Here is a 23,488-nt window from a genome sequence, read left to right on the forward strand (position 1 = left end):
GAGTCTAAGGACTTTGCTCTGTCAAGGAATTTAGTTAAGTTTCCAAACCCCATGTCATTGATGTCAAAGGGGGATGTAAGCAGAGGTAACAATATATGATTTTCAGGATAAAAGGGGGATGACCTTAGTGTTGCCATCAATTCCAAATGGGCATATCATTGGTATACTTATCATTGATAGCAAATGAGCAGCAAGGTATGATGAAGTGTTTCTAATAAGGAGATGAAGGAGCTAAGTATGCTAGAAATTGCTTTCGTATGTTGTGATGTTGTTTGTTGTTAAACCACATTCATATCTTCATATGTTGTGATGTTGATGCCATGGTTATTATGCTTGTGTGATGTGAAGTCGTAGATTGTTGAATTATGTCATAGAAAATCAAGAGTTATGTTGCAATGTGAATGCATAAGAGGTGTGATTAACTTGACAACAAAACAAAGGTGGCATGAAGAAGTTGTGATACAAGGAAATGGCAAATTTATGTCTAGAGTTGATTAACTATTGATTACAAGAGCTTAAAATGTTCTGACACAAGAGGACTTTGGATGTATAATCATTAAAGTGGCTTATATTAATGCATGTTATTTGAAATAATTTTGAAATTCATTTTATGTAATTTTAATATTATGTTGAAAGAGTTTGGAAAAAAGAGGCAACCTTGTAATGCAAAGCATCAAATTTTCAAGTCATATTCATGCATGGAATACGAACTACCAGAAAACTATCTTTATAAAAATATGTGAATTTGGAAGGTTGAATGACTAGAGTGTATGTGAAAGAATTGAGTTATTGTTTGTGAGTTACCTGACACATGTAAAGTAGATGTGAAGCGGATTTGAGAAAGAGAAGAAGTTGAAATAGAGATGGACTTATTCATAGTCATTTTCCAGTTAAACAAGCACATTGTTTTCTTTATGTATCAGGGGATTGAAGTAGGTCAAAGCCTGTTGAGATAGGAGCCTCTTGTGGGTTGTAGGTTGTAGAAAATTTATGTAATTGGGAGTAAGAGTTTCCCAACAAGTTGTAGCTTGTAGAATCACACAGAGGTTGGAGCATCCAAAAAGCTTGCTTTTGCATCACAAAAATAACAAATTTGTGGTTTTCTCCCTTTATGGGTTTCCACTTATATCTAGTGTCCACATGTGTTGAATTTGTGTGTTTATTTTTATACTGTGGTTTGCATGCTACATGTTGTTTATATTTTAAAATTCTTATTCATAAGCTGTTATACTACTCATTTAATGGTTCAGACAAATATCTAAAGGAAAAGTAAACGTAAAATTTGATGTCCATGAATACGCTAAACTAATTCACCTACCCTTCATTCACCCCTTTCTCATTTTAGTCAAATTTCCAACACATTGGTAACACTGTCCAACCAAAAATAAAAGAATAAAAGTTTGGGTGGATACTTCACCCGTCTTTAGAGACAAAAAAAACAGAGTTATAAGCTGAGAAATAACATATTACTATAATATTATACTATTTTAAAGTTAATTTAATATTTTAATTATAAGTTATTTTAAATCTATAATATAATTTGAATTCTATTTTAAATAATTAATATTTTAATATAATTATTCTGGTATGAATTTGGAACAAATTTATGTATAAAACATAATACTTACAAATATTCAATAGTCAAAATTTTGGAAGTTCATTAATCAATTTTATGATGATGATGATGATGATGGTTAACATCCACTAAGACCAAACATTGGTCTATCGGACCTAAAGAAACAATTTATTTTGATTTGAGATTTTATTCCTATGCTCAAAAAGCTTGGAGAAAAGCCTCCCGAGCTCACTATAATTTTGACATTGTAAAAGGCTAGGAAGGTGAGTATTGTAACAAAGATTGTGAAACTGAGATCTAATGTGGTTGTACGCAGGGCACTCTAAGAGGAAGTGGTTTTCATCCTCGCTGTTCCTATTCTCACATATATGGCAGATCCTTTCCATCCATGGCGTTTTAGGAATTGCCCAACGACTTGTTTCACTATGGAGCTCATGAGAATTCGTTCTAATCTTTGCTATATTAATTTTCTTCTTTGAGCTAGTTAAAATAGAGAGATACTTTTGATCTTCTAGGGTGGGGTTGATGACCTTATAATAACTTAATTTTCTTTTAGCTGCTAAATCTTTCTCACACCACATTTTTTCTTTGAACTTAGATGTAGAAATATCTTTAATGTTATTTATGTTTTGCAATGCATCATTCTCATTGATCTCCCAATAGTTTAGCCAGGTCCTTCTGTCTTTATGCCACCCCCGATTGAGCCTTAGGTGGTTTTGGCTGGAATTTAAAGCTAGCTTAGAAAGTCTATGATCGTCTATGTTATTGAGTTTGTGCTTGTACAACAGAAACCTAATGATAGCTAGGCTCTCAATAGGGGAAATACCTGCTTCTATAAGGAGAATAGGATAGGGTGTATTAATTTTAATTTTCAGGTTATAAGTTATAAAACGCTTCTGGATTTGCTCAATCTTTCTCCGTGATTCTCTGGAGATGCTGCAACCCCAAACCTCACAGCCATATAAGATAACAGGAGTGACTAAAGTTTCAAAGAGGAACTTCTTTTTATCCCACATTACAAGGTTTGTTGTTTTACAATTATTTTCAAGACCAAAATAAGCTTTCCAGCCCCCATTAATCCTTTTCTCAATGCTATGGTTCCAGTTGAGCTTGTGATGAATATCAATTCCTAGGTACTTGTAAGAATGCACTTCCTCCATGTTATTATGGTCATACATAAAATTAGTGTAAGTGTCCTTCTTGGATTTGATAATCATAACTTTTGTTTTGTCAGTGTTAACAGTCATACCCATGGTAGAGCAGAAATCCTTAAGAAGCCTGAGTTGCTTATCAAGATCAGATGGGCACCTTTCTGAAAGAACAATATCGTCAGCATAGAGAGGAAGGATGACGACTATCCCAGCTAAGATCGTGCCATCACATCCTGCTTCCTCTAAATAACCTTCGAGCTTATCGATGTAAATGCCAAATAGGGTAGGGGAGAGGGAGCAACCTTGTTTAACTCCGATGCTACACTTAATATCTTTCGACCACCCCTCATTGCTCTTTAGCTTGGCAATTACATTCTTGTATAACCTTATAGCGGAAGCTCTCAACTCGAGAGGAACCTTTAGCTCTTATAATCTATTCCAAAGGTTGTATCTAGGAACCGTATCGAAAGCCTTCTAAAGTCCACAAAGCAACAAAAGAAATTGGATTTATCATTATGACATTCCTTCGCAATGATCCTAAGTGTAACGAGGTGGTCTATTGTTGAGTGATGCCTTCTGAAACCTGCTTGGCCTTTAGCCCGCTTACCTTCACTTTCAAGCCATATGCTTAACTTCTTTTCCAAAATACTACCATATAACTTGGCTAAGAGAGGGCTGATCATAATTGTCCGATAATTAGAGGGGTTATTTGTATCCCCACTTTTAAAAATAGGGATAATGAGGCTCTTAGTCCAAGGTTTAGGGAACTCTTGCTTGACTACTTGATTGAAAAGCTTGTGGATGTGGGGGATGAGGACAGGACCTCCAATTTTTAACATTTCCGCCTGGTAACCTTCAATGTCCTTAGCTTTCCCATTAGCGAGGCGATTAACCCCAAACTTAATGTCTTCTAAAGAGAAAACTTCTTTCGTTGTGAGCAAGGTTTCCAAATTATCCATGACATTTGGAGATTCATAAAGCTTTTTAAGATAGGAATTCCAATTGTGAAAAGAAATTTTATCATTATCTTTAGTCTACCTAGTCAGAATCTGCCTCCAAAATTTCTTAGGAGCTACCTTAGAGAGGTGTAAGAGATTCTCCTGTCTTTGACGAATGTACTGCCTCTTTTTCCTTTTAGTTAGGGCTTTATATATTTTTATCTTGTCCATTATAAGAGATTCATCAACAACTTCTTTAATTGCTCTCCTCGCACTTTTACAATCTTTGTCATACCACGGATTGGTTTTCCTATTTCTTTTATTATTTGAAACTTCAATTGAGAACTTGTTAATAGAATATGAGAGGGTTGTAGTAAAATTATGATAGAGGTCTTCTATATTGTCTATACTAGATAAAGGAAGCAAATTAGTTTTTAATTCATTTAAAAAGAAATCATTTTTATTACAATCATTATAACTTACCATTAAGATATCACTCTAAACAATATTTTAAAATTTTAATCCAATTATCTTAATTTCAATTAACCATCCAAAATCACTATTTAAATTAAAAATTTCTTAATTTAGTTGCGAGTTAAAAATCGTATGACATGATGAGATGTGAATTCCATGTTGGAAGCCCACTCTCGACGAACTGTCAGAGAATACAGAGAAGAGGTTCTCATATTCTATCTAGTGGCATGTGCCCGAGTGGCATAACAGTAAGGGGATTCTAGACTTTGATAAAGGAGCCAAAATATCTATGGTGGGTATGAACAAGTCATTAATTGGCTGGATTTTTTATATAGCAAGAAATAACTATCTTTGGATAATGTATTTGCGTAATTTTAATGGCAATTCCGCGCCAATGGCATGTCAGTTATTTTCTGCCCGAGAGAACTGGCTCAGGAAAGCGCGTGCCACTTATTCCATCTGTTCCGCCATTAACATTCGCTGGTAGTGGATGAACAATCCCTTCTATCTCGGTAAACCGCGGATTTTGAGGCATTTCTTTCCTCACTTAACCCCTTGTCTCTCAAAACCGAATCGAATTTGATCGAATAATACGATATTGGTATAAATTGGCGAATTTTCATATTTTTTATCCGATTCAAGCGAATTTAGTAACTATGGTAAATACAAGTGAAAACACATATTTTCAACGACAAAAACATAACGCCGGCTTTAAATTAAAATAAAAATTTATTGAGATTTATTGAATTACTTTTCTAATCAAAATATCTCTTCACTTAAGTGTAAAAAGGTTAGTAGATTTTTAAATAAAATTTTTTTTTTTTGGGTTAAGAAGGAAATCTGTAACTAGAATCAATAATTATAGTTGTTATCCACAATTACACCGCACTAGTATAATATCTACTAAATCATGATAAACATGTAAACTAAAGTTACTAATGATTTTTATAAATAAATGCTTTAAAAAAATACTCATTCGTAAAAAAACCCTTATCATGATATTCACTAAATCATACTAGTTATGACTAGGCTTATGTTGTAGAAGCACAAATTAAATAACATAGGAGATCATAGACTTCCTAAGCTAGCTTTAAATTCCAGCCAAAACAACCAAAGGCTCAAATGAGGTTGGCCTCATTAAACCATTGGGAGATTGACGAGAATGTTGCATTGCAAAGCATTAATAACATTAAAAATATTGTTACCTCTAAGTTCAAAAAAAATATGTTGTGTGAGAAAGATTTAGCAGCTAAAAGAAAATTAAGATATTATAAAGAGGTCATCAACCCCACCAGAGAAGATCAAAATATCTCTCTTTTTTAAGTACCTCAAAGAAGAAAATTAATATACCCAAGATTAGAAGGAACTCTCATGAGTTCCATAGTGAAACCGGTAGTTGGGTAGTTCCTAAAACACCATGGATGGATGGAAAGGTTCTGCCATCTCTGTGAGAATACAAACATGGAAGATGAAAATCACTTCCTCTTAGTGTGCCCCGCCTACAACCACATTAGATCTCAATTTCAAAATCTTTGTTGCAATACTAACCTTCCTAGCCTTTTACATTGTCAAAATTACAGTGAGCTTGGGAGACTTCTCTCCACCCTTTTTGAGCATAGAAATAAAATCTTAAATTAAACTAAATAATTCATTTCTTTAGATTCAATAGACCAAAATTTGGTCTTAATAGACATTAACCATCATCATCATCGATCACTAAACATATAAACTAAATTTACCAATTACCTTAACAAACAAATACTTAACAAAATGCTCAATCATAAAAAAAACCTTACGATATAACCTCTCTTAACCCATCTTCCTCTCTTAACTCATCTTAACTCATCGAGAAACTAACTTTTTTTTTATAGCTAACCATGAAAAATAAAAAAAAACATGCACACCAATGATCATCGTTTTTGGTTTGAAGCAGATCCCAACACTGCTAATCCCTATTATCTAACTTAGCAATCACTATAGTGCAAAAGAATTAATAAAATACACCAAATGCATTTTAAATTTTTACTGTTTTTAATATAATAAGTTATTTTATTTTAATTTATTTTATACATATATGAAAATTTGTGTTTAACTAACCAATTTTCTACCTCATTCGAATTTATAATCCCTCCGGAAGAATTTTGCTTGAAACTATATTGATGACGAATAAAATAAAATAAGAACCCCCACCACTAACCCATTGTCATTGCCATTGAATTGATTGAAATTGATAAAAAAAAACTGTATTCTCTTTGAATTGTAGCGTGATTGAATCTTATGTGACCAATCACGCACGATAACCAATGGAATCTAGCTTAGGAAGTTGAATAGAAATGTATTTATTATGTTCACTCGATAATTAATTAGAGGACCACAACCAAATGCATACGGTCAAATGCAAACATGGCATTCGTAAGACTTTAAAAATGTAATATATTTACCATGAATTTACTAAAAATAAATAAATAATAAATTTAAATTTGAGTGGTTAGATTTATATAGATTAATTTTTTCATAATTTCAAATTTATTTATTTATTCAAAAATATATTTTAAATAATAAAAAAATTAATCTTATCCAACTTTATTACCAAATTCTAAAATAAAATAAAACCTAAAAAATTAAATATTTTATAATTAAAAGTAAATAATTTTTGCTTAAAAATTTAAATTTTAAATTAATTAATTAATTAATTAATAATATCTTCTTAAGGAGTTTAGATTTAATCTAAAATTTGGATCTATCAGATTTGAAATTTGAGAACTACGATTCTTGTTGAACTTTGATATATGGATTTATGATTATTCTCCCTAGGTGCGGTGTTTGTATTTTGTATCAATTTTACTTTGAACATGAAAGAAATCATGCATCTCCACTTTAGAAGGGATTATACATCTTTATTATCTTGAGAGAAACACACTAATAAAACATTTTAATAATATAAAAAAATTTATTTTTAATTGCTTTATATACAAACAAAACACAATTGAAATTAAAATATTTTAGTTATGTTTGACATTAAAATATTTTACTTGGTATTCTATATTAAAAATTCAATGAATTTAACTTTCTTATTAATAATATTAATAAACAACTGATTTTTTTATATATCAAATTCATATAAAATTATAAAATTATTTTCTTTTAAATAGACATTATTTTATTTTATTTATTCAATATGCATATTGAAATATTTTATTTTTAATTGAAAATGATTTTTTTTTGTTATATATATATATATATATATTAAAGGAATTATTTATCTTTTTATATTAGTTTGTGATATGAACAATATTTTTAATTAAAACAAGTCAATATATAGGTTTATATTTACTTTTTTACTATATTTGATATATTTGATATCTTTCTTTTTTTAAAGTGAATATTTTATTTTTACATTTAAAAAATATATGTAAACTCCAAATTAAAAACCAAAGAAATTATACCTTTCTTTTAAATTGGTTTGTAAAATGCAACTATAACGAAACCACTAAAATGAGATTATTGATTTTTTTTAATAATTTTTTAATAAAACTAACAAATATGTATTTTCATTTTTATATTTTTTGTTTACTAAATATTTAATTTTTGTATTTTTTGTTTAATAAATATTTAATTTTTTTATTTTAAATAAGAAATATTTCAACTCCAAATTAAACCATGAAAATTCTACCTAGAATGCAAAATACACTTAACAACATACTAATAAAAAAATATGATTTAATTTTAATTATTATTTTAGTTTTAATTATATTTCTCAGTATCAATGAATATGTATGAATGAATATGTTAGGATGAAGAGTTTTTTCAAAAATAATTATATGTTAAAGATATAATTATACACATTATATATATGAATGTTTTCAATTGATTTTTTTAAATAATTATACTCTTAGGATGTAATTTTATATACTAGTATAACTATATTAAAAATATTAATGTGGTTAATATAGCTTAAGGCTTTATAAATATAACAAAAAAAGTTATTGTAATAAAAAAAATTGCAACACTAATAATACCTTATGAATGTATACATTTATCTTATTAACCATGTATAAAAAGGTTATGGGTCAACTTTAACTTGAGGAAAAAAATGAATTACACATTTTATTGTAAATGAACAGTTTTGCTAAATAAAATTTGCTGATATATTACTTTCGCCATCTAATTAGAATATGAACTTATTAGAATTAGAATAATCTCAAAACCCTAAAAAATTGATGGGGGATGAGCCATGTGGCACGAATCTAATTTAATTTGAGAAAAAAAAGAGAAATACACATCTTATTGTCAAATGGACCATTTTTCTAAATAAAATTTGCTTATATATTAATTCCCCCATCTAATTAGAATATGAACTTATTGAAATTGGAATGATCTGAAAAAAAAAGAGAAATACACATCTTATTGTCAAATGGACCATTTTTCTAAATAAAATTTGCTTATATATTAATTCCCCCATCTAATTAGAATATGAACTTATTGAAATTGGAATGATCTCAAATCCCTAGGAAAGTGGTGGGCCGAGAGCCATGTGGCATGGAAAATTTTCGAATTATTCCCCATCTAATTAGAATATGAACTTATTAGAATTGGAATAACCTCAAATCCCTAGGAAAGTGGTGGGAGAAGAGTCACTTGGCATGAAATTTTTTCAAATTTATTAGAAGCCAATGCAACCTAACAAACTCTGTAACACACTTCAACCCTTGATAAGCATTAAGGCTATATTCCCTTGAGAATCAATCTAGGCTGTCAATTAAAAAATAAAAATAAAACCAACAAATCTTAATAAATAAAAAAAGTCAACAAAGCGACAAAGCTTCATCCACCTTAAATTGAAATAAAAATCTTTCAACAATTAATTATATATTTTGATGAAAATTTAATTTTATATCTTATAAATTTTAATAATAAATACATTATAACAAATTTCATTATAGAAAAATGTCTTTTGGATTAATCACATCATTAAAATTTGATTGACATGTCCAACCAACTAATATGATTCATCTCAAAACAAAAATTATATAATATAAATTTTTAAAATATTTAAATAAACATAACTAAAAAATACAGTCATCTGCCAATGCCAATGATTGACAATGATTGAGATGGATTGATAATTTCTTCAATCTGATGTACAGAAAATATAAGAACACGGTCAAGTGAAGCGAGACAACGAGTGATGAGGAAGGCATCTTACAGGGACCAAAGTGAAAAATTGGTATTCAATCTGATCGTATGAGCTGAAATTGACTGTTACCTAGTGGTACATCCATTTCACTCGTCAGTAAGAAGCATCTTATTACAGCAGCTTAACATAAAAGTTAACAATAGCTTTATTTAATAGCCCTACCCTACCTTCTCAGAACTGCTCCTCACTCGAGGACTGACCCAAGACAACTAACACCACGATCGATCGTGGTTGAATTGAATTTATTTATTTTAATATAGCTATAGATTTATTTGAAGAGATCACTTCACTTCTCATTACTTTTAATTATAATATTTTATTAACAACATTATAATATTAAAAAAAAATACTACTTGCTTTAAATAACCCAAATAAATAACCAAAATAAATCTACCAATTAAACTAACTCGCAATGCTTAAATTTTTATAAACCTAATATATCTCCCTAAAATAAAACCAATGTGAAATCAAAATTAACTTGCTAACTACCCCTTATTATTTTGACTTTAAATTTTAAAAAGATGTAAAAAGATACCACTTATACTTTGACTTGAAATTTAACATGGATGTGAATATATATATATATAATTTAAATTTCATTTATAATTACGATGAATCTGTACTATATATAATTTACGTTGATCATGCACACGAGTGCATGCATGATGTAGGGGTTGGGATGGTCGGTTTGCATATATCTCTTGTGAAGCTGCACGGATGCTGTAGTGTATATGGCGTATATTGGCTATAATGTGTATGTTTCATGTAACAGATGTCAATATATTCTGACACATATGTTAAAAAAAAAACCATAATACTTCTAAAAAAACTAGCCTTCCCATTCAAAATTTCCCTGATTTATGTTCCGATGACTAGCCACCACTTTTTCCTTTGACTTTAAATTTTAAAAAGATACCACTTATAGTTTGACTTTAAATTTATCATGGATGTGAATATATATATATATATTATTAAAATTTCATTTATAATTACATTGAATCTGTATAATATCTAAATTTCGCTGATTTATGTTCCCACGAATTTGTTCACGAAATTGCATCTTCCGCAATCCAAAATTGCAAGAAGAGTCACAGAACAAGGAAGAATATTCGCCGGTGGCAAGGCGTTTTAATCGATCGGGAGGCGGCGCGCTAGGAAATCAGGATTCCCCCTTGCCGGGCTCTCAGAAATTCTGATTTTTTAGGTTCAGACGTAAGTCTCTCATTATTGTTGGGCATCCAAAAAAATCTGAAAATTTGATTGGATTGATTAGGGATTCCCGCAAGCCGCTTAGAAATCTGCTGGAAAGTGATATTGGCCATGTCTTTAGCTGGAAAATTGGGCGATCGCGATGAAGAAGAGGGACCTACAGTGGTTCCTCCTCCGAAATGGTTCCGCTACAATTCCCCTGTCACACAGGTGGCGCTGATTGCTCTGGTGTGCTTCTGCTGCCCGGGCATGTTCAACGCCCTCTCCGGAATGGGGGGAGGTGGGCAGGTGGACGACCGGGCCGCGAACGACGCTAACACTGCCCTGTATACGACGTTTGCAGTGTTCGGTATCTTGGGCGGCGGGATTTACAACCTCCTCGGCCCCCATGTAACCCTCTTCGTAGGGTGCTCCACTTATGTCCTCTATACTGGTTCGTTTCTCTATTACAATCACCACAAAAACGAGACATTTGCTGTTGTCGCTGGAGGGATTTTGGGAGTGGGAGCAGGATTGCTGTGGGCTGGGCAGGGATCGATTATGACCTCATATCCGACCGAGGATAAAAAGGGCAGGTATATTTCTCTGTTCTGGAGTATATTCAATTTGGGAGGAGTCATAGGAGGTTTCATTCCCTTTATATTGAATTATCACAGCACGGCCGGGTCTGTAAGCGATGGAACCTATATAGCCTTCATGTGCTTCATGGCCTTGGGGGCTTTTCTGACGCTGGGTTTGCTTCCAGCCAGCAAAGTGGTTAGGGACGATGGTAGCAGGCCTACTATGATTAAGTACTCTAATGTGAACACCGAGGCCATGGAGATTCTTAAGTTATTCTCCAACTGGAAGATGCTGCTGCTCGTCCCTGCTTCATGGGCCAGCAACTTCTTTTACACTTATCAATTCAATAACGTCAATGGAAAGATCTTCACAGTGAGAACCAAAGGATTCAACAATATTTTTTACTGGGGCGCACAGATGATAGGGTCTGTCGGAATTGGGTACGTTCTCGATTTCAGCTTCCAGAACAGGAAGAAAAGGGGGTTTCTGGGCGTGGCCATCGTTGCAATACTGGCGACAGCAACCTGGGGAGGAGGGCTCGCAAATCAACTGAGATATAGCAGAGATAAGCCCTTACCGGAAATCGATTTCAAAGACTCGGGGTCTGCTTTTGCAGGGCCATTTGTTCTATATTTCAGCTATGGATTACTGGACTCCATGTTCCAGACTATCGTTTATTGGACGATTGGAGCTTTGGCAGATGATTCACAGACGCTGAGCAGATATAGTGGATTCTACAAAGGCGTGCAGAGTGCAGGAGCAGCTGTGGCCTGGCAGATCGACAAGCACAATGTTTCTCTTCTAGGAGAGCTCATAATCAACTGGACTCTGACTACAATCAGCTACCCTATCTTAATTATTCTTATTGCCTTTGCTGTAAATGATGGTAATGCTGCTGAGTAACACTGCAACTGTTCATTGGAAATTTTTTTCAGTCTGTTTTTTTAGGATGCGCGTTTTGCTCTTTAGGATGCCGCGTTTTTCTCTGTATGTGAAATTACTTTTCCAATAATTGCCAGTGTGATGGATGTGAAATTACTTTTTTTCAGTCTGTTTTTTTAGGATGCGCGTTTTGCTCTTTAGGATGCCGCGCTTTACTCTGTGTGTGAAATTACTTTTCCAATAATTGGCAGTGTGACAGCAAATTATTTCCGACCATCAATGGAATTTTTTCCGTCTCTGTTTTTCGATGGCGCGTTTTGCTCTGTTTGTGAAATTACTTTTCCAATAATTGCAAAAAAGTAGCCGATGCTTTATTCTAACGGTAAGTTCACTATTACGTCTTCAGTCCTTTTTTTTATAGTTTCTATAATGTCATAAATATATTCAAAGTTATCTGAACTTTATCAAAAGTATATGTAACAATCTTTAAGTAAGATATGCTTCAATACATCCAATAGCTTTCAAATTAAATATACCAATATTTTTTTATTTAGCAAGTACTGAACACATCCTAATTCTTCAAAGTAAAATCTATCCATAAATCATCACGTGCCAAACATATCCTTTCAAGTTGAACCCACACCGTATTGGTGGCCTATATCTTTTTCCCTTTAACATCATGGCTAGCCCCACTTTAAACTCTTCATTATGTAAAAACAGGAAACTTTTTATAATATGGTATTTTTCTCATCGATTAAAATATTAAGAATAAATGTTAAACATGTTACAAGTTGTTAATTACTGTGATGTGAGTTTATATAGGTTAATTATTTTTAGTACATAGATTCACTTTTATTGGATTTAGTAGGTGTGTATTATAATATTGGATTTAGTAGGTGTCTATGTAATTATTGTTTGATCAATAAAATATAGCGAATTTTGCTTTTGGTGTATAACTATATTTGTTTTCTCATTTTTTAAAGGTGGTAATAGAGTTGCTATTTTGTTCTAGTTAAATTCTTTCATGGAACAACAAGAGGATGCGAGAGCCATGATAATTGATCTTTTGTGAATAAATATGTTGGTGAGAGTAGATAGATTGTTGTTTGTGTGATCATTGTGTGTGACCAGTTTGTCATTTTGTTTTTATTATTATGAGTGAATCTTGTCGGAGAGATGTGAGCTGAAAATCCACGTAGGGTTGTTGTGATGTGTTCTAGGGGCAACACAGATCATTGTGAAGAACAATGAGCAAAGGAAGTGGTTTCGGAAAAGGTTAGTTATTATTTGTCTGGGGAACTTGTAAGAGAATCGACCGTGTTGATGTAATGCCTGTTGAGGTGGCGCAAAATAGTCTCAGTGTCGTAGATCTCATAAACTCAATCCCATATCTGAGTTGAATGTCTGTCTCAGATTTGTGTGTGGTTATTTCATGTGGATCTCAATTTTCTGGATCTAATCGCTGTGTGTGTAGATCTTACTATACATATTTTTTGCAACATCTATATCCAAATTTATTGTAAGGTATGAGTTGCAATCTTCTTATGTTGCAGTAAGTCATTATTTAATTGAAGTGTGCAAAGATAAAATGAAGAACAATTCAATGAACAAAGTAATATAATTAAGCTTCTAGACACCTCGTGAACACAATGTCGATTTAATTATTACTATAATCCGTTATAAGTTGGTGGCCCTAGTTACAGGTTTTTTTTTTAATTTTTAATTTTTATTTTTTATTTTTTTATTTTTATTTTTTTTTTATGAAGAAGGACTGATGGTTCTTGATATAAGCTGGAAGCCTTGGTTTTAGGAACATTAGTTCTTATGTTTGTATGTTTAAGAGGTCAAATTGTATGATTGAATTCTGAATACATTCAGTATCTAGATTGTCTTACTAGAAACTGATGGATAGTTGAAAGCTAAGTAACTGGTAAATGGAATTATGTCCATAGAATGAGTCAGTTACTTCACGACTTTTTTTGCAGAAGCCCTGACAAGATGGGTATGTCAATATTGTCAATTCTACAAGTACGTCAATTATGATTAAAAGAAAATTTATTTTAAATGGGTCAAGTGATAAGCACAAAGTTGTGGTGGAGAAATAACATAGTCTGTGAGATGCCAAAGTAGGTGAAAGTGCTAATGAGGACCAGATCATACAAAGATCAATGTTGTTATTACAATATTTTCATTTGTGATTTTAATATTTTTAATTTAAGAAATAAAGGGAAGGACTTAGAATTAATGTTTACCAGTGTGTTACAAGTTGTTAATTGTTGTGAGTTTGTAGGTTAGTTATTTTTAGTAATTAAGATCCACTTTTATTGGTTTAGTCAATGATCTATTTCTATGTATGAAACCATTCTTTTATCAATAAAATATAGTGAAATTTGTAATTAGTGTATAATTATATTTACTATCTCATTTTTTAAGTAAATTTTGATCATCTAATAATTAAATTTGATATTTAATTGTTTTTAATAATTTAAATTTCTAAATATTTTAAAATTTTAATTACTTTTTAATATAAAATTAAATTAACATTTTGATTCTTTTAATCATTTAACTTTATAATCAATTTATATTTCTTTATTATTGATTAGATGTAAAATAATACAAAAGTCTTCTCAGCCATGGAAGAAGTCTCAAATTGCTTGTTAATATTTAATTAAATTAACATTTTGATTCTTTCAATCATTTAACTTTCTAATCACTTCATACTTTTTATTATTATTATTGATCAGATGTAAAATAATACAGAAATCTTCGTATCTATAGAAGAAGTCATCTCACACATATTGAATATAACGTGATAGTTATACATATACTCTTGGGTTCATCCTTAGTTAAGGCCTTTGCCCATCAATTGACTTAATGTCACATGAGAGACTTATTACCAGCTTACTATTTGATGTAGCATGTTATATGAAACATGAATGCAAGCTTAACTTTTATCTAGATATGGGTCTTTACATTCTAGTTGCATACTCAAATCTTATTACATCATATGATGTCTAAACATTATTCATTACTATATTAAATTGTAGAAATATTGTTCAAAATAATTAATATGTTCTTAGTCCCTATGATAACACAACAAGGACTATAGTAATACATCAAATGCTTATTATTACTCACTGCACAAGAATTGAAGCATAAGTTTTCGCACAAATATTATAACATAATTTTGCATCAACCTATCAAATCTCAACAGTTATTTTTGTTAGCCAATGAACACTTCTAACATCTTATTTGGCCTATTCCCAAGGAAGAGAGGCACATACAGTCTCCAAAACTTAGAATAAAAATCATGCTTTGAGGAATTTTTTTACATAGCCAAGTAATGCTAGAATTATTGGTAACATTACTTTGTTAATATTAATTGTTTTCTTTAAGGAGTTTTCCAGTGACCGACATTTAGGTATCTGGTATTTGACTAAGTCCATCCACAATCTTCTGAGCCCTGGTACATGTAGCTTCCTAAACTCTCATACACATAACTTCCTTCCTGTTCTACTACGTGGCTTCCTATTTTGGTTCACACATTTCTTCCAGTACTTCTTAGCAACAACACTCCCTTCTGGAGAGAAAACCCTATATCGTAGCCTACCAAGAGTTGGGTTTCATTCGATTTTTTGAGATTTCACAAAAATATGTTTGCTCAGACGTTGGATGTTTATGATCACTAAAGCCCGAATTTATCCCATAGTTCAACTCATGTAGTAAAAGTAGGACTGAAGCTTGGTATAGATCTTATAGGAGAATTTTTTAAACTTGATACTAAAACTAAAAGGGGAAACCATAATTTTAATCTTCCTAAAATAACAGAAGGTTGAATCTTATCAAGTTGTGGTTTGGTACTGGCGCAAGGGTTTGACTTAGTTAAAATTTGAATAAACATTTGTACTTGTATCCATATGGTCAAATACAAACTCGTGATTAGTAGATTATAGATATTTAATAAAGTTATTTGGGTTACGTGTGCTTGGTTATCGTTGGATAATTCACTACTTATTATTGTGCTAGTCCTATGGCTAAAAAATATATTGCTCTGTAGAGATTGTTTGTTTAAATTTTTATAAAGATGTTGGATTGTTGAATAAGACTATGTTCGACTAAGGGTATTATATTATTGGGAAATAAATTTTTTAACCATTGTATTAACTTAAATTTTCATACTAGGAAATGGAAATTGTTGTTACAGGAAATCCTATGGAAAATCACCCTAGTTTATTACAAGGAAATTTAGCAAGAGAAAACAATCTCTACATAGCTCTGGTTGTTTGGAATCCATATCATTTCTTTTTTATTTGCAGAGGTTCCCACACCTTCAAACCCGCAAACAAAGAATAAAGTTATACATGGTTTCGACTTTGCCACATACGCACATCCTAAACCAGATTTGTTATGGCTTAATTCAGGCATGTATAACCAATGTCTATGGAGTATCTTAGGAAATCACAACACATCCTGAAACAGGCCTACCATGGTTTACCCTCAGGAATTTATACCTACTGTCTATAACTTATCTCAGGAAATCATGACCACTATTGGTAAAAATATCCTTTAGAAATTTATGCCCATTATTTGTGAAGATGCTCTTACATCACATTCCCAGTAGGAAACATTACTTTGAGAATACAAAAAAAAACAAAACCTTAGTAGTTTATTATTTTGGACATTTCCCTTTGAATATTTACAATTAACATTTGATAATTTTACTTATTTAACATGAAAGTGCATACCTTTATGTACGTTTAAATAATAATTATGTACCTTTATATTTTTAAAACAACCACATTCAACTTCAAATTTATAGCTCATCCATATTACTTTCTAGAAAATATTTAACTTTGAATGCATAATTAATTATTGTTATGTCAAATGATGAATACTCACTTGATTTTAAAGCATACTCGATCTCAAAGCATACTTGATTTTAAAGCACACTCGCATGCTTTTAAATCATAGTGACTTAATTTATGATTCTTATGCAAGACATGTATGAAATATACTAGTGTGCAAACCAAACCAATGTTATATGCAAAATCACTAGATTTATTCTTTTTCTATTTATATGTAAGTGGTGGTCATTTGTGGACATTGTTAGTTAGTTATTTGATTACATAGTTATCAAACATAGTTTTTTGATTTTTCTAATTAACCATAAAAATGAGTAAAATTTATCATTTACAATTGTCATTTGTCACTATATAAACGACTAATTTAGTAGTTTATATTCCTTTCAATTACTTTCATTAATAATCATTATAAATGATTAATTTAGTCATCATATATTCATTTTATTTGTGTTCACCATTAATCAATATAAACTATTAATTTAGTAGTTTTAGATTGACTTTATATGTTCATTATTAATCAACATAAATTAATTAGTATTATTTTAGGACTAAATTAAAAAAAAATGTCATACAATGTGCATGTTCATCTAATATGAAAACACAAAGTTACATATGTTAATTAAACACTAAATAATATCAAGTAAAACTATGAATAACTTCAACCACATAAATTATATTATATGAAATGCCAAGCATTATAATATCAGTTTCCAACTTAATATTGGTTGGGCTAGAATTTACACATGAAATATTGTTTCATCGCTTCAAAACATTATCATTGTGTTGCCAAGGCATTGCATGTGAATTCACTAACTCTAAAAGCTTGACCATCAGTCTGTATGTGTGTGACTCATGCAAGATATTGGTTTTAAGGGTATCACTAGACTAGTTCTCTTCTCTCTCTCTCTTTTTGCATTTGTTGCTCTACTGTTATTATTATCCTCTTTCTTCAATACCTGCTTGGGTATTTTTGTGCAGGAAGGGTCATACTCTTGTTTTCTTCTGTATTCCACAATTTGAATCATTGCAACCAAACACAATAAATTAACAAATCAGATATCTCAATCACAATGCATATCATTACCAACTCTCACAAGTAAAAATCCCATATAAATAAGTAATATTTTTTAAGTCAAATATCAAATGTGACTAACCTGATAGTATCCAATTACCAAAATTTACCAACTCTTACCAGGAAAAAAAACCCATATTAAATAAGTAATAGTTTTGTAATCAAATACTGAATGTGACTAACTTGATAACATCAAATTACCAAAAAATTTGGATAGCTTGGATGAAAGACACATGAATATAATTTATTTCCACTGCAACTCAGTTCATGTACACATTCACCTTCTTTTCTAGAATGAAAATACCAAACCCTAACAAAATCCTCACTTATAGCTGCACAATAATGTCCACTTGTATCCTAGCAAATTGAATGCATAGGCTTTGTATGCTTCTGAAATAATAAATATATTAAAAATATTAATAATTTCCAATCCTTTCTTGATATAAATCCAATAAATATTTATAACCAGTGAAGATATTTCCAGAAAATATTTAAAAAATTATAAGATACGGGAATCAAATGTGGAAACTGCGGGTACCTTAAGTAAACCAATTTGAGCAAAACTAAGAGAATCAACAAACTCATAATCTTCATCCAATATTACTTAGAAGTTTAATGTTCATAAAAAAAGACTGAATGTGAATGCAAGATAGCATAAGCCATACTTGTAAATGATGCAAACTGTGCTCAGTCTCAACATAAAAAAATTATACAACATTTTTTACAACGGCTACAATAAGTCTGCCAACTCCTGTTTTAAATCACACTTGACTCATACCACCCTGTGAACTAAGGGAAATCAAGAATAAGTCGTTAAAAATTTAATTTATATGAAATCTTATCTAGTATAGTGGATTCATCACAATTAATTATATAAAGCTAAAAAACTTATACTTTATAAACTTTCCACCTTAAAAGTTCTTGTGTAAATGCCTTAATTAACACTACAATAATGCATTTCATTTTCTCCATCACAAGAGAAGATTAGATCATTGTTTGGATGAAAATCAATAGAAATCATAGTTCCTAAATGACCAGTAAAAGTTCTCAATGAACATCTTGGATGTAACAAATAATAATATGTTAGAATGATTTGACATGTCTAATATGAGATTTTGGATCAACCGCTCTGTAATAGAGAATGCCCATTGAGTAAATGCTTGGATGACATCAACTTATAACGGCCATCCTATGCCCAAATCTATGATAAAAAAATTAAAATAAAATGAATTCAAATGCTTTCATGTTCCAAGAAGGTACCAAAGTAGCCCAATCAATGAAAGTAGTAGCAGGTGCTAGATGGCTATCGTCTAGAAACTAGTGTACTTATAAATGATTAAACCAAGGTTAGTATTTTTGAAATGGTAAATCAAGCATGAAATGTGTTTTCATATTGAATGGAAAAATTTTCTTGAAATTTATAATAAAATAAATGCTAATATTTGGAGGAAAAAATATTATAAGCCCATTATGTCACAAAAATACAAGAGAAAGTGAAAAAGGCAAGCATCATTTTGTGAGAGGATGAATTGTTCGTCTTCAAATTTTAAGGGGAGAACAATATTGAAAATTTGCAATATTATATCAAATATGTCATTGATATCTCAAGAAAACCTGTGATGCAATGCCCTTGATCATTAGAAAGACGTAACAATATATCAAATGTGTTGCTAAGATCTGAAGAAAACCTATCTTGCAAGTCCCTTAATGGGCATTATTTGAGAGGGGATAATTGAACCATCTTTTAATTTTTAAAGGTAAAACAATACTTGACATCCAATTACCAAAAGTTTTGGATAGCCTGGATGAAAGGAGCATGAATGGAATTTATTCGCACTACGAATTAGTTCATGCACACATTCACCTTCTTTCTGAAAGCGAAAATACCATTCCCTAATAGGATCCTCACCTACAACTACAAAATATTCTCCACTTGTATCCCAACAAACTGAGTGCACAGGATTTGTATGCCTATGAAATAATAAATATATTAAATATACTAATCATTTCCAATCCTTTCTTTATCTAAATTCGATAAATGCTTACATCCATTGAAGATATTTCCATAATATATTTAAAAATTAGAAGATACATGCATCACATGTGGAAGTTGTAGATTCCTTAAGTAAACCAATTTAATAAAAACAAAGAGAATCAACAAACTCAAAATATTCATGCAATATTACTTAGAAGTTTAGTGTGAATAACAAAAGGCCGAATGTAAATGAAATATAACACAACATACTTGTAAAGGATGCAAATTGTGCTTAGTATCAACATAAAAAAATGATACAACATTTTCTGCAGCCATTACAAGAAGTTTTTCAACTCTTGTTTGAAATCACACTTGAATCATACCACGCTATGAAGTAAGTGAAATCAGGAATAAGTATTTTAGAATTTGATTTGTACAATTTCTCATCTAGCACAGTGCATTCATCATGATCAATTACATAAATCTAAAAAACATATACGTTATAAATTGTCCACCTTAAATGTTCTTGTGCAAAGGCCCTAGTTAACACTACAATATACTTTCCCTAATTTAAATGTTATTTTCAAGCACTTTCTTCTTCAAGTCCCACATTCTGTGTATCCTGTAAACATCTAACATGGAGAACCTATCTCTATTCTCTTTAGAGTCAAATTCCACTATGAAGAACTTGCTAGCAAAAAAATACATATAACCTTCTTCATGGAGAAGAGGCTTTTAAACCCAAAAGATACAAGTACAGAATGTTGGAAATAATACTGAGAGGGGGGGTGAATCAGTATTATCTATTTCTTTTAATAAATCTTCCTTATTTGTTCTTTGAATTATTTTTGCATGTCAGTACCATAAAATAATGAGCATGAACAAAGAAAAGAGATAGTCACACCAAAGAACACAAGATGTAAGGTGGAAACCCAATGTGGGTGAAAACCACCTGCTGCAATATGTCTCTATCTTCTTTCAAATTAGAAACTCCTTTTACAATGGTTTTGTACTGGTGCAGTCCTTTACCAGTACGCAGGCTACAACCTGCAGAGAGCTACAACTCTCTCTCGTTTTCCAGTCTCTCCTGGAAGGGAGCTACAACCCCCTACTTCTTTTCTTACAAGGACCACTTTTCATAAATTTTCAAACTGGATCCATAAGCATCAAATGATCATCAAGTATAAGAGAATCACCCAGTCAACTGTAGTAACCAGATCAACAATAATAGAACCAAACCCAGAACACAGCAATGATAAACAAAGATTTTAAGAGAAGTAAGCAGCTTCACCCATGTACTGCCTGCTTACAGTAAGCACCCTGCTCAACTTCTCGCCTGCTTACGTACGCACCCTGCTCAACTGTTCGCCTGCTTACGTACGCACCCTGCTCAATTGCTCGCCTGCTTACATACACATTGTATCCATTGAACTGCCTGCGGACCTCCGCACCTGTAACCCTTCTGTGCCTGCGTACCGGCGCACCTGAAACGCTTCGTTCCTGCGTATGTACGCACTTTTCTTTCACTGTACCTGCGTACCTTCGGGCATAGATGATTTCAAGACTTCAGAAATAACCCAGACAGTCAGATCTACAGATCTGAACATGCGCCGAAGAGATCTCAATCCATCAGTGTATTCGCCTTATTTAGATCTAGACATTACTCCCAAGAGATCATAATATTTCAGATCTAGCCCTCATAAGATATTCAACACAAAACATACACAAGCCAAATGATCTCCTTTGCTTTATATAGGAAAGCTCTTCCTTAAATCATGGATTAATACCACGGGCCGACACCATAATAACACAAATACCATCGGCTAAATACCAAGGGTAAAACATACGAAACCCCACATGTGAATTTCTTTGCCTTGAAATGTGTGCACTGGGGGTACGCACCTCCTGAACGGGATAACTGCGGGTATGTACGCACTTTATGTAACACCGACCTGCATGTACGCACCTTATGTAAGGTGTACCTGTGTACCCCTTATTTTCTTCAATATTTGATAGCTGATCATCAATCTCTGCTGCTGACTTGAAGTACTGTGATCTATCACCTGAATGGGTTGCCATCAAGGACAACACTTTAGCCATAATGCCAACAATCTCCCCCTTTGGACTTGATGGCAAAGCTTACTAAGAACTTGCCATTTGATTCCTTTGAGCTGTCTTGCATCTATGTATTATGTCACATCTGATATCTCTTCTGTAGATTCATCTGAATGTATATAAGTGAGATGATATTCTATGAGAGGGTTGCCATCAAGTACAACACATGCATCATAATGCCAACACAGAAATCCATCAAATGATTCGAAAGGAAATTGATGCAAGAGATTAAAACCCATAAGATTGGAGGATTGTTTCCTGACCCTCAACTTCCAAGGATTGAAACAAAGAGGCACCAAAGAGGTGGTAAGGTGAGCTCTGTGATTCTATGGTTTTTTGTTATTCAATATAAATGGTAGGCCTTAAGGAGAGCATGGGGGTGGGCATGTTTCTATAACATAGCTTATAGGTCATAATATCCTCGTCTTTTAAATTCAACTCATTCCTCTAGGTCTCGCGCGACTACCTTAATGTCACCCATTCTCAAATCAGAGCTTGATTTAGGAAGTGTTATTTTGTTTGTAGGATCATTAAGTTATATATGCCTTTGAAATACATTTTTATTCTTCTTAGTTTTCTTTTTCTTCTTGTCGTTTCCTATGCTAGCCATACTATGGGAAGCTAGTATAAAATACTTTCCCACATATTATTTTTCATCTTCCTTCACCGCATCACTTTCACATTTTTTTCCTACAAAAAGGAGGTCATCTTCAATCTCTACTGAGACTTTTATACGAGATCACATGCCAAGAGTGGCTTCATTTGACTAAGCCTTCTCAGCAGGTAAACTGATTGAACACTAGACATAGAGTACTTATTCACAATATACTTTAACTTATGTTGGTCTTCCAACTTGACAAGATGCTCTAAGGCATTAGAGACAAGCAAAGGAACAGTATGGATAACTACCCAACATGGATTTGGAGTAATAAATTTATCATATTAAAACAATGGTGGAAAATAGTATAAATCAACAAAGAAAAGAAAAATATTAAAATGAAGTAAATTTGGGAAAATAACTCTAAAATAAAGGTAGCCATGCTTATAAGGAATTAGTGGCATTTGAAGCATGTGCTAAAAAGATTTATTTAGACCGAATGCTTGCAAAAGTTTCAAAAGGCCACATATGAAATTGACAAGCAACTTACCAATAAGGACCTGGGGATTCTAACTTAATGCTTGAGGCTTCTTTGGTTGGCTCTCTTATTTATTGAGCCATTTCATTAATTCAAAAGGGGCAAGAACATTCCAGAAAACTTTTGAAAAGGAAATTGCACAACTTTGTTCCCCTAATGACCTGTAAATGTGATAACACCCTTGATATTTTAAGGGCAATGATAAGAGAACACAATATTCAAGTTTAGATAATTATGCATGCATTTCCTTATTAGGCTCAGCTGAAAAATTGAACAACTTGATGAGCTAGAACTATTCTATTTAAGAAAATTTTGTTGATTTTATCCTCAGAATTTGCCT

At 31.9% G+C, this 23,488-nt stretch overlaps 1 protein-coding gene across 1 annotated transcript; it reads left to right on the forward strand.

Moving 5' to 3' along the window:
• The first annotated feature begins 10,344 nt into the window (after positions 1-10,344).
• Positions 10,345-12,303, forward strand: LOC149261139 (UNC93-like protein 1). The gene has a single exon (XM_089381176.1). The coding sequence runs from the start codon at positions 10,657-10,659 to the stop codon at positions 12,007-12,009; it is 1,353 nt and encodes a 450-aa protein (XP_089237302.1). The 5' UTR covers positions 10,345-10,656; the 3' UTR covers positions 12,010-12,303.
• Positions 12,304-23,488: the final 11,185 nt, after the last annotated feature.

The sequence above is a fragment of the Pinus tabuliformis genome, chromosome 6 (assembly GCF_031772625.1).
Source record: "Pinus tabuliformis cultivar Carrire ecotype Pingquan chromosome 6, CPIR1, whole genome shotgun sequence".
NCBI classification, from domain to species: domain Eukaryota; kingdom Viridiplantae; phylum Streptophyta; class Pinopsida; order Pinales; family Pinaceae; genus Pinus; species Pinus tabuliformis.